We start from the raw sequence: 13,140 nt of genomic DNA, 5'->3' as shown, positions 1-13,140 counted from the left end.
TAAAATGGTCCTAATGGAAAGGAATACAATGGACCCTCTCTTATAGAGCAAAATGTTCTGCAGCAGGAAAGTGGCCCCATATAATGGATGAGAATGGACTTTGCTGAAATTCCCTTAAAAGGTAGCTGGGGGTTTGGGGGCTGCTATTAGTGCCCTGGCATCTTTGACTCTGTAACAAATGAGGCACTCACACAGTCATGTCAACTTCTTTTACAAACTATGAAAATCAGAATGACTTTTTACTTCATGATTTATTAAGATAACATCAAGCCAACCAAGCATATAAAAAATTGTTTTTCACATTACCATCCACTTTCTGAATCCTGGCATCAAATGATGCAATCAGAGTTACATACAACAATTATCTGACAGACACAATATAAATTGATGATATTGTAACAGAGAAATCAAAGTGATTCAAATTACTGAAGACTGATATTTTTATCTGGAAGAAACAAAATTGTTCAATGCTCATTCCATTTGTGCAACTTACATGTCCAAAACCTATAACAAAGTGATTCTTATTACACCTGTATCAGAAATTCATTTGGAAATGTATAACTGGTATCTAGAAGGGGATCACACAGATAGGATTAATAACGCATAAACTATGAAAGGTATAGCCAATTTGTAAATTAATATTTTCATTTAAAAATCACTGAAATCTTATGGAATCAATGCTATAAAACTGTTATTCAGAATAATTATTAATAATTATCAATCATGGTGCAGAACCATCTTGTCAATAAAATCATAACACAGACATTTGGTTATAACTATCAATACCCATTGATATTTCAGACAACAAATTTGTCTGCAGTGACCAAAGAACTCTCCTTCACTATGTTTAGTCAAATGTTTATTTGTTTAATGTGTGTTTGTGTTTTTCTTCTTAAACAGCAAACAGCTAATGCCATTGTTCTTCACAGTTCATATCTCAGAAAATAAATAGCAAAAGCTTGAACAATACGTAATATTTAAACATTCTAAACCATGCATTATGATAAACAAGGAAAGACAGTGAACATGCTGAAACTTAATAAATTCTGTTTTCAATGATAGAATTAAAGGTATTATTTGGGGGACCCCAAGTGGCCAAGTGGTCTAAGGCGCTCATCATTAGGGATCACTGCCATCTCACCTCTGTCTGCATGGGTTCGAGCATTGAGCTCAGCCGATGAAGGTATGTGAGAAACCTTGCTGGTAGTTTCTCGTGGGTTGGTGGTTATTTTCGGGGTTTTCCCAGGTTCTTTCTCCACCAGTCTTACTGACTGTCATGTATAGCCTATCTTGTGCTGAAAAATGGCATTAAACCTATAACAACATCCATTACCTCACAAATCCAGCCTTTCAAAACACAAAGACATTTGCTATCTCTTTTAGCTTGTTTAAGCAACAAGTGTTATAAAGTCATCAGCTTGCCAAGAAGGAAGTTAGACAAGGTGTCTGCCACTACATAGGACTGGCCTACAATCCCAACATCATCAGTTACTATGAGATTATATGTGCATGCTCTTTGAGATGTTAACTGTGTGGCAGTATGAACAAATATACATATTTTACTCCATTACCCAACTGCAATATGCATGGAGAGATTTAGGGTGTCATATCCCTTTTAACTTGCAGTCAGCTCTGTCTTACATTTATTTAATGTATTTACAGTAGCTTCAAATCAAAGAAATATGGCATTAAACCCTATAACAACAACAAAGGTATCGTCTTGGAAACTCATTATTAGAACAAGTCAGTTCCTTACTTTTCTCGAGTGGGAGGCTTCGGCCTTGAGGGTTTATGCGATGAGCTGGAACTCGTGGAATCAAATGATCCAGACTTTTTGTGGTGAGATGATTCAGCAAGGGAGGTAACTGTAGGATCTGAAGGGAAGGAACCAGATCTGTAAAAAGATAAAGTGGGACTGAATTAGTTTTGTTATTTCGGTTGCCTTTCTTTTGTTGGAAATTAAAGCAGAACACCCCAACATATGAGAGTCCTAACTTCAGGACAAACTGGTCTGTGTCCCTTACCTGGAAGTGACTCTGCTTCCTTAAACAAGACATTTAACTTCAAGATGACCTACTAATTGTAAAATGGTAACTCATAGCTAGCTGCCTAACCCTGAGAACAAAAATACTGACTGCTCATGAAACAAAAATACTTTTTTTCTGGGACAAATACTGATTTTTAAAACTGTAATGCACATGTAACTATTTACAACATCTACAACCATCAGTAAAGTAGGACAGTAACTTGCTTAATTATTTAATGTCAAAGTTTCAAGTGTTGCACTCTTGCACCTACTGAACGGGCATCCTGTTTCATTTTGGTGCCCATTTAGAAGGAGCAAGAGTGCAACACACATTCAGACACAGGCTGTTTATAGAAGCCATTTTCACACCTTGTTTTTTCTTCCAATCATTATCGATTCCAATGTACCATCTTTCACTGATGATCTGAATTCTGTGCAATTTTCTTAAAGAACTGTTTTTGTTGTAGATCACAAGTAATCCTTTGTGATATTATTGTCTGGAAAACATGTGTGAAATAAATCATCAGCAACATTAGCAACTGAAAGAGGAAGGTTCACTTCTAAAAGAAATCTAGTAAACCAAACTTTGATCGAATTACATCAAGGTTCTCTCTGGTATTTATATACATCATAAGTTCAGGCTAAGTTGATGATGAAGCAGCAAGCTGATGTTTATTAGCTTTTTCATGTTGTTTTATGTCATGGGCACCTCCATGCCCAGTAGTGAAATCACACTACACAATTTGCACAACATAGTTTTCTCCACTACCATATGGTTTCACAAATCTAAACAAGACAGCACAATCGTCCTTCCAGTTTTATTTTCTTTCCTGGAGAAAATTCTGAATCTTCTGCTTTTCTTTTTGACATGAATAGAATTGAATATTATGAAGATGAGATACAGTGATAGTGGCTACTGTTTGTGCAGTCCAATATGACGGTTAAAGACAGGCTTGGTAGCCTCGATTTCGAATGAACCAGCTCTATTCCTATATACATGTGATACATTTCTATCAGAATGGAACTGAGTGCCCATTCAAAACAGAAAACTGCAAGGAAATTTTTAATTAATTTTTTTAATTAAAAAAGCAGATTTTTAACAAGAAAAATGTACACCCATATTCAGGTCCAAAATATGACAAAAGCAGGACACTTGGCAGCTATGCTAACTATTTAGGTTTACATTGAATTAACTGACAACCCACCCAGGCTGAGTAAAAGCACCATATATTTTATTGCCCAAATTGGTATGCTATGCCTTAAAAAACATACCATATATTTTATTGCCCAAATTGGTATGCTATGCCTTAAAAAACATACCATATGGTATAACGGTACCAATTGCGCAAGTCCAGGTGGGCGGAGCTTAAGGTGTATGGAACATTGTATTCAGAATTAAAGAACAACACTAGCTGTGATTGGTGCATTATGTAAGAGTTGTACTTTCTGTTTGGCTTTAAAAAATGTTGAGCCTCTTGGCAACATGTGAGTTTGTGTTAATTTCTATCTTGATCATATTTTGCATTTTTTATGATTTTTTTAAAATATGGTACACATGGCTGAAAATGTGCTAGTTGTGACTAGATAACTCTTACCCCTGTCTAGTTCCAGTAGAGTTATCTCTCTTAAATGCAATGGAGTACCTGGTTATGTCATTGTCAAATTGACAATCTAGCATTGTTCTATATGACAGTGTGTGACATGCATGCCCAAGTAGGACAGAAAGTATATTTATTTCACAAAACATTAGCATTGAGGTATATGGAAAAACAATTGGTACCGTGATACCATATATTTTATTGCCCAAATTGGTATGCTATGCCTTAAAAAACATACCATATATTTTATTGCCCAAATTGGTATGCTATGCCTTAAAAAACATACCATATATTTTATTGCCCAAATTGGTATGCTATGCCTTAAAAAACTACCCTTGTCTTATGCTCCACATACTCAGCTTATCCATTCCAAAAATATGGTACTTTTGAGTAGGTTGGATGTGAAAAAGGATAGCTGGAGGTCTCGTATACAAAACCATTTATAATAGTCAAAACTTCATCTTATACTCCACCTGTAGTTATTCAGACTGATATATTCCAAAAATGTTTTTTAAATCAATTTTTGGACATCTGAATGAGTCTCAAATTAATGAAAAATGAATTTCTTTAACATTTTCTTGTTAAAATCCATTTTTGGACATCTGAATGAATCTCAAATTAATTAAAAATGAATTTCTTTAACATTTTCTTTTTAAGCTAGTATCTCATTGTTCATCATCTCAGCATTTACCATTTACACATTTATCCAGGATTTATGTTTAAGTTACTGTGTACCATTCATTCATTTCTTTAGAGTTTGTGTTTGAGAAAGAATCCCATTGTTTACCATTCATGCATTTCTTTAGAGTTTGTGTTTCAGATAGAATCCCATTGTTTACCATTCATGCATTTCTTTATAGAGTTTGTGTTTGAGATAGAATCCAATTGTTTACCATTCATGCATTTCTTTAGAGTTTGTGTTTGAGATAGAATCCCATTGATTACCATTCATGCATTTCTTTAGAGTTTGTGTTTGAGATAGAATCCCATTGTTTACCATTCATGCATTTCTTTAGAGTTTGTGTTTGAGATAGAATCCCATTGTTTACCATTCATGCATTTCTTTAGAGTTTGTGTTTAAGATAGAATCCCATTGTTTACCATTCATGCATTTCTTTAGAGTTTGTGTTTAAGATAGAATCCCATTGTTTACCATTCATGCATTTCTTTAGAGTTTGTGTTTAAGATAGAATCCCACTGTTTACCATTCATGCATTTCTTTAGAGTTTGTGTTTAAGATAGAATCCCACTGTTTACCATTCATGCATTTCTTTAGAGTTTGTGTTTAAGATAGAATCCCATTGTTTACCATTCATGCATTTCTTTAGAGTTTGTGTTTAAGATAGAATCCCATTGTTTACCATTCATGCATTTCTTTAGAGTTTGTGTTTAAGATAGAATCCCATTGTTTACCATTCATGCATTTCTTCAGAGTTTGTGTTTAAGACAGAATCCCATTATTTACCATTCATGCATTTCTTTAGAGTTTGTGTTTACGATAGAATCCCACTGTTTACCATTCATGCATTTCTTCAGAGTTTGTGCTTGAGATAGAGTCCCATTATTTACCATTCATGCATTTCTTTAGAGTCTGTGTTTAAGATAGAATCCCATTGTTTACCATTCATGCATTTCTTTAGAGTTTGTGTTTACGACAGAATCCCATTGTTTACCATTCATGCATTTCTTCAGAGTTTGTGTTTAAGACTGAATCCCACTGATTACCATTCATGCATTTCTTTAGAGTTTGTGTTTAAGATAGAATCCCATTGTTTACCATTCATGCATTTCTTTAGAGTTTGTGTTTAAGATAGAATCTCAGTGTTTACTATTTTATCAGTCTGCTGACCTCAATGAAGTTCAGGACTGACCTATCTACCACTCCATTACTTAACACACTGTCCAAAGAAATAGACACACAAAAACAAAAAGAAGACCTAATACAGGAGAGCCCTTGGTGGTGCAAGTCCTTGCTTCAAGGGCTTCCAAGTTTCTGGCTGTAGACTCAGTTATCAAAACTAATGAACAGGTTTCTGTTTACCAGAATCCCTGTGTCTGAACACAACATGAGGCCTAGGCTTCAATTTTCCAAATCATACTGAAACATAACGAAACATAATGATCTACCAGATTGAAATACAGTGTGCCTATTACACTCTATACATTTAATGTTAAATCTACCTGGCATGGGTGATGTTGGAATCACTGAGGGAAGCCCCTTCTGAATCTGTACTGGACTTGGATTTCTTACTTTTTCCTGAGGTTAATCTCTTCACAAGGCTAAGTTTCTCCTTCTCCTTTTTCTCTTTCTGAAAAACGCATCATTACATGAATCTGTTGTGTCATAATCTCAGTTAAAGCTGTGTCAATCTTAATAATAGTAAACCCGTAATATTTTTGTTCCCCATCCCATAAAGCTTCTGTCAGGCATATTGCATACAAGGACAAGTGTAACATCCACATCTTCCGTCCTCAGTTTGCAAATTTCTTCAAATATCAACATATCAACAATCAATAAATAGTACTTGCATTCTTCTTTAATATTTCTACATGATTTGATTTCGCTGTTATGACTCTATAGTCTTAAACTACATAACAGAAAAAAAGATATAATCTAAAATGTCCTTGAATGAATTCACAATAATCCCCAGAGAGTGATTTAGTCTGATAAGTATCAGTGAACACTTTGTAATTTCAGTGAATAGTTTAAATAAATAAATCCCCTCAAATATGAATTGAAACACAACTTAACTCGATTACACTAAGACTCATGATAAGATATGGAATGAGAAACGGGAATATAATCAACATAATATAAAACCCAAGACACAATTTAAGGATAAGGATGAGGGTCATCTTAATGGAAATTTCCACCCAAGAGTGAACAAAATTCGTTTCTACAAACTTCTAAGGTCAGAATCAAGGCTGTATCTAGAGCCCAAACCTAGTAAACAAGTTTACCCTACACGGCATTAAGTATGTAGGTCCAAACTCCTACCCTTAATTGTGGACAGAGGTCAATCACACAATACAAATTAAATCTATGTAACATAAAATGATAGACAAAAGCCAACACTCCATAAAAATTAAATATATGTAACAATACTAACAATAATTGGGTTCAGGATTAACCTTAAAATTTCAATTTTCAGCAGCCTGTTTCCAAACATAATGATCATCCAACCAAAAATCATGAAATCTTGGACTGGACTTTTACATTTAGTACTACTGTTGACTACTTAAACTGTAAATGATTCAGATTCTTTCAATGCTATGGTATGTACATATGTCCGTATTATCATTTAACGATAGGGGCCCTGAGTGGCCAAGTGGTCTAAAGCGCTCTCCGTTATGGATCACTGCCATCACACCTCTGTCTGAGTGGGTTCGAGTCTCAGATTTGGCCAATGTGGGTATGTGAGAAAGCTTGCCAGTAGCTTCTCGTGGGTCGGTGGTTCTTTCCGGGGTTTTTCCGGGTTCTTCCTCCACCATTAATACTGGCTGCCATGTATAGCCTATCGTGTGCTGAAAAATGGTGTTAAACCCTAGAACAACAACAACAACAACATCATTTAACGATACCTCTTATGTTCATATTATCATTTAACAACATCTGTTCACAATAATAGCTATATGATGGCAACTGAAAGTTGTAAAAATGCCAACATGAAACACAAGATAAAATATAAAATGTATAGATCTTTAAATTCTGTAAAAGGTAATTGGAGTAAAATGCCCTGCTTAAGGGTGAAACATGGCAGCTGACCCAACCTGATCTAAGGATAGGATTTGAACCAAATCATTTCAGTCTTGTCTCAGGTACTCTATCTATTTGCCTCCATTAGTTGCCTCTTACAGCATGTGTGAGGGTGCATTAGAATATTCTATATCCCCAAGCCCAGCAGAGATCACTTAGGCAGAAAAATATGACAAAATTCTAAGATGGTTTCCATGCTGGCCATATTGGATTTCTAACAGACAAAACTTTATTTGGATAACTAATCATGGTAAGGCATAATTTAATGAAAAACCTATGATATTACTACCATCCATGCAAGAGATGCAGCAATAACAAGATTTTCCAGATGGCTGCCATGGTGACTTTACTAAATATCTGACAAGTAAAATTTTCCTATATCACCAATTAGATAGATATCATGAGGAGTCTTCTAGTGAAAAATCCATGGTGACATAACAATAAGTAGTGAAAACAATCAGATGTAGGCAGGCAGCTCCAACAGGAAAACATTCATTTAGCACCACCAACTAGACATCAGTGAAAAACCAATATCCTTATGACCATCCATTCAAGAAGATAGGTGACATGATTTTCAAATTGGATGTAATGATGGACATGTCAGATCAGCACTATTTACATGCTGGACCAACTAGACATAATAAGAAGTCTTTTAGTGAAAAACATGCTGATATGACCATCCATTCAGAACGGGAAGCAATAACAAGATTTCCAATATGGCAACTATAACAGCCATAATGGTTATGTGAGGGGCAACATTCAGGTTCAACATCATAAGAGGTCTTTTAGTGAAAGCTCTTTGTATATATGATCATCCATTCAGGACAATATAAATTATCTATTGACGAGCTCTGTGTTCTCCAGATATCTTGTGGCGAACTAGGGCAGATTTTTAAAAATTCTAAAACCCTGTCAAGAAAGGATTATTCACTTTTGCAGTCTTCGCAATCACACGATCATAAGTCACACCGGTAATCCTAATGTATGAATACCGTATTCCAGTTAAGGGCATTATTTTCTCCATTTTTCATTAGTTAGTTCCACAGTTACTCTTTTGTGTTCTGCTTCTTTCACATTTTTCGCTAATGATTTTTTGTGCACGGCATTTTAATCTGGAGATCACTTTCTAGTGCAACAAGCATTGAGATTAAACATCTAGATGACAGCTTGCTGAGCTCGATGGAAATCGCGTGAGAGCTCACAAGATTAGGGGACACTACTCCGTCATACCATTGCCTATGCTAGTCTGGTTCATTGTTTCGAATGTTCCCTGTGTTGCACTCTGCTATACGTATAGAGGCACACAAGGCAAGGAACAAACAAAGCGGGGAACCAGTCAATGCCTATGCTCGAAGTATATACGATGCCATCCATTGTCCAATGCATTGGGTATTAAATAAATCCTGATCACGTTATGAAAATCCTTTGCGTCAAAAAAATGCACGGCAACAAAATGTGTGTGTCAATTTTCTCCAGCGTGTGTCCCTGATGCACAAATGTGCGTAAAGGGAAACACTGACGAGGAGTAGTGATAACGAGAATTTTAAGATGACTGCCATGGTGGCCATAGAGGGTGTCATAGGTGCATGATTTTCATTTAGGATCAAGTAAACTTCTAAAAAGATTTATATGAAATGCTCCATGGCAATCCTCCTAATAGTTAGGAGAAGTACTGTTTATAAACTTTTACCAATAGATGGCAGAATCTGGATAAAATGCCACCATATTAAGCTCTACTCAACTATTACCACATAGGCTTAAAAAAAAAACCAACAAAAAAAAACAAAACAAAACAAAGCAATCTCAAATTATCATGCAGAAGCAACCTCATCTACAATCTAAAGAATGATGAACCTATTAAAAACCAAAATCATTGCTAATGTTGTTTCCTAAAAATTTTAAATTGGGAATTTAATTTTTTTTATAGAGAAAAGCAAACAAACAATTCTAAGTCAATGTTTTTCTTGTTTTTGTTGCTTTTAAAGGCATCTGTAACACATTATTTTTGAGAAAATGTACCTATTCCAAAGACAAAAAGTGACCTGGGTTGGCTAGGATGGGTGAAACCCTTAACCTGTTGATCACAAGCTTGACACTATCAATTAAGCAACTGCACCACCTGTAAAGCAAGCGAAATGTAAGGTATATCAATTAAATTAATGTATATTTACCTTCTCTTTTGGAGGATTTGCAGGTGTAATCTCGCCTGTGGCACCAACCACTACATTTGGAGGTGTGATATTTGAACAAGCTGACATAGAATGTTTCCAGACTGGGCTCGCTGATGATGATGATGATGTTGATGATATAGATGATGAAGATGATTTTTGTCCCATTTGTGCAAGATGTCTCTCATCCTGTGGAGAGACACCAGCACTCACTTGACTAGGACTCATGGATCTTGAGGTTAAACTGGTCTGCTGACCAGTAGACTTTGTTGGAACAAAACCAGAACCTTGGTGTCCTGACTTTGTTATGTTCACACGATCATTTTCTGGTCTTCCTAGATTGGCCCCTTTGGCAGAATGAGATGGGGAAATATGTGTCCCTCTTTGGCCCCTTGGCACAACTGGTGGACCCTTATCTCTATCCCCCCTGTCCATACTTTTTGATCGTCCTGGAGATGTTTTTGGGCGTGATGGGAGTGGCACATACGTTGAAAGATTGGGCGATGTGGAAACATTTATGGCATGGGTTTGATTGTTTCCATTCTTCACAGCTGACTTGTGGACACTCTGAGATCTAATGGAGGAAATCAAAAATATTTCAAAAATCACAGTTATCAATGTTCGATGTATGTAAAGTGGTTTTTAAAGGGAATGTTCATGTGGCATTTATTTTTCGCATAAGAGACAAGTTGAATATAATATACAGACCAAAATAGAATGTTATTTGTTTGTCTAGAATACAAATCACTTGAAAGTACTGTACTAATAATGTCACTGTATGCCACCTTCTAAGATAGCCTATGATGTCACAAGGTTGGTTTATTTACAATGACTACACATACCATGTAGTTGAAACTTCTGATCACTGCAGTTCCATGCCAAGCATAATAAACTAATCGGTGTGTTATGTATATCTATATTATGTGTATTATCATTCATGATTATAGTTTGTAAGGGTTATTTAGTTAATAACATTTTAAACACAAATTTTCCCCATTGATTAGAAGTTTGCACTTTGAAAACGAGTCATTCTTGTAAATTAATCCATCAAGTTGGAAGGTTGAGTTGTACTCTTGTTCAAGTAAACATCACATGATCTGACTTCAGGGTATGAGTTCTGAAAGGCCAAACTGACCAAATTCCTGATTAGCTAGTGTAACACACCTGACCTTGTTTACTGTTGAGATTATCAATTGCAATGTTTTCTGAAACTATGTCTTAGCTTTGTATATAAAAGATGTTTACTGGAGAATGAGTCATTCTTTGTAGTAAACACCAGTCTTGGAAGATATTTAGTTGAATTTAATTGAGATGATTCATTTATTTCATTCAATTATTCTTTGGAATTGCAAAGTGCTTAAACTATTAGTCAGAATATTTGGATTTCTGAAATCATAGCTATTATGGAATTACTCTGAATTCATTTAAAGACATTTTGGGATCATTTTTTCACCAATACCTTTGGTACACCAGTACTTTAGTGGATATGATTTGGATTACCACTGGAAATCGTATGGATAACTCGATACTTTTGAATCTGATAGGATTGTTTAGGATTTCACTCACCATAATTTAAATTATTTATACTATTTATACTATATTAATGTGCTTTGTTTGTTAGTTTTATTTTATTTCATTACATGCTACTGTAATATAACATTGTATGTTGGACTTGACCATGTCCAAAATGGAGTTAATTTCTGCTTAACGCATATTTAATTTTTATTTTATTCATTGTGAACAATACAGAGCTAAATTATTCTCTATATGTATGGGTTTAAAATCAGTATTATTATTAACAGAATAAGTAAATATGTTTATTTGGGTCATGTTTTGGAATTTCCTATTTGAACTATACATAATCCAGGTTATTGTTTTGTAAACATTAGGATCATTCTAAAGAGTTATTTTCCATTATGTAATTTTTTAAAATAGAAAATGTTATTAGCGATCTGAGATCAAATAGAGAACTATATATAGTGAAAATGAGAGGATTTATCAGTTGCTTTAAGATCTAGCACCTTGAAATTGTATATTTATGTTGTGTCCAGTTGGGTTGAATGTCTTCATATTACTGAATTCAAGTGATTATTTTCTCTGGAAATACAGAAGTACTCGGATAAAATTCTTGGATAAAGACATTCATTAAATTTATAATGAAATCCCACCTGGAATTATACTACTGCGATTCAACAAAAAACTGTTAGCAAATCAACACTCTAGGAGCTATAACAGACAAATCATCGCCTTCAATTTTTGGATTTATTCGGGGCTTCTAATGAATGTTATTCAGGACTTTAAATTACTAGGACTGTAATTCTTGGATTATTCTGGGATTTAATTCACAATACCATAAGTTTTTTTTCTTCCATTTTGACTTTGTTTTTTTAGGGAAATATAAAACAATTTGTTAGATTTTACAAAGCTTGTTGTCTTTCACTCTTTTCCGTTACTTACTTTAAGAGCACAGGCTCGTAATAACTTTTACTTGTATTTTAGGGAAATAAATTATATCACAGTTTTTCAAAACTTGTTGGCTTTTGCTCTTTTTTGTTACTTATTTTAAGACCATAGAGTCATAACAGCAGTCAGTAAGACATTTCTGATGCTGAAGCCAAATGATATTGAAGCCTTTAAAGTTAACTCTGATGTTGCACAATTCATGAGCTTTCAAATGATAGACCAGCAATCACAAATTTTTTATTTCCACTTGGCTTGGAAATCATTATAAACTTATGTTCTCATTGGCAAAAATGCGACAGTTAAATGAAAGCAGGTATTAAGTGTAGTGATATTTTTCAATCTTAGCTGTATATAGAGTTGCAATGAACAGAAACCAACCTCATGATGCAACGAACCATTCTGAAATTCTTTCACGATTTAATGTAATTGATGTTTGACCTCCTTAAGATGGTGATGCTGAACACTACTGGTTGGCAGTATAACCAGCACAGACGTACAGATCCTGCTGTAATGTGGAACACAGTAAATTGCCCATGAAATGGATTTCATAGAGTAAATTGATAAACAGCATACTACTAAAATTTGTACTTCAGTCTTACAGAACTTCACATAGGAATGACATCAATTCTACGCCAAGCTTTAGAACTACATCTTTTGAAATTCAATGTAGTATTTATGAACACTGTACTAGACAAACTTGCATTGCCAGACTGAGATTTATTCATACAATCAGGCCTTTCTAAATGCTTCAAAATTCAGTGCAGTGACCAGGACTAATTTAGTGTGTGTTCAAATAAATGAATGTCACAGGGATTGTACTTACAGCAGCTAAAATTATATTGTTTGTACAGCTTAAACCTTTTTATGAAATTTGTTAGGTATTTCTAGCCATTTTTTAATAAAAATATACCAATACACTATTGATCTGACTTCTGCGCCTTAATTTGTTGTTTGAAATTCTGATCTCTTTCAAGCATAGGCATATGTGCTTCTCTCAGTAAATAAATATCGCATTTCATGTTAATTTTTGTACACAAAAAAAGAATTAATTTCAGTGTACAAAAAATTATATGTAAAATAGATAATTATCATTTGGTGGTACTGACTGTGTACGAAAAATAAAGGGAT

General features: G+C 34.6%; 1 protein-coding gene across 2 annotated transcripts in view; it reads right to left on the bottom strand.

The window, feature by feature from the left end:
* Window positions 1–13,140, bottom strand: part of LOC149796727 (E3 ubiquitin-protein ligase SH3RF1-like) — a 61,303-nt gene that overhangs the window by 13,816 nt on the left and 34,347 nt on the right. For both annotated transcript variants that reach the window (XM_089961376.1, XM_089961377.1), the window contains exons 11-13: window positions 9,553–10,123; window positions 5,806–5,933; window positions 1,757–1,894 (exon numbers count right to left, since the gene is read on the bottom strand). In XM_089961376.1, coding sequence (XP_089817502.1) covers window positions 1,757–1,894; window positions 5,806–5,933; window positions 9,553–10,123 — 837 coding nt within the window. The remainder of the gene's footprint in view (window positions 1–1,756; window positions 1,895–5,805; window positions 5,934–9,552; window positions 10,124–13,140) is intronic.

This window comes from Sinohyriopsis cumingii, chromosome 6 (assembly GCF_028554795.1).
Source record: "Sinohyriopsis cumingii isolate HCF-2022 chromosome 6, ASM2855479v2, whole genome shotgun sequence".
In the NCBI taxonomy this organism is placed as follows: domain Eukaryota; kingdom Metazoa; phylum Mollusca; class Bivalvia; order Unionida; family Unionidae; genus Sinohyriopsis; species Sinohyriopsis cumingii.
The sequence above is the reverse complement of the archived record's forward strand: the minus strand, read 5'-3'. Positions and strand labels throughout refer to the sequence as shown.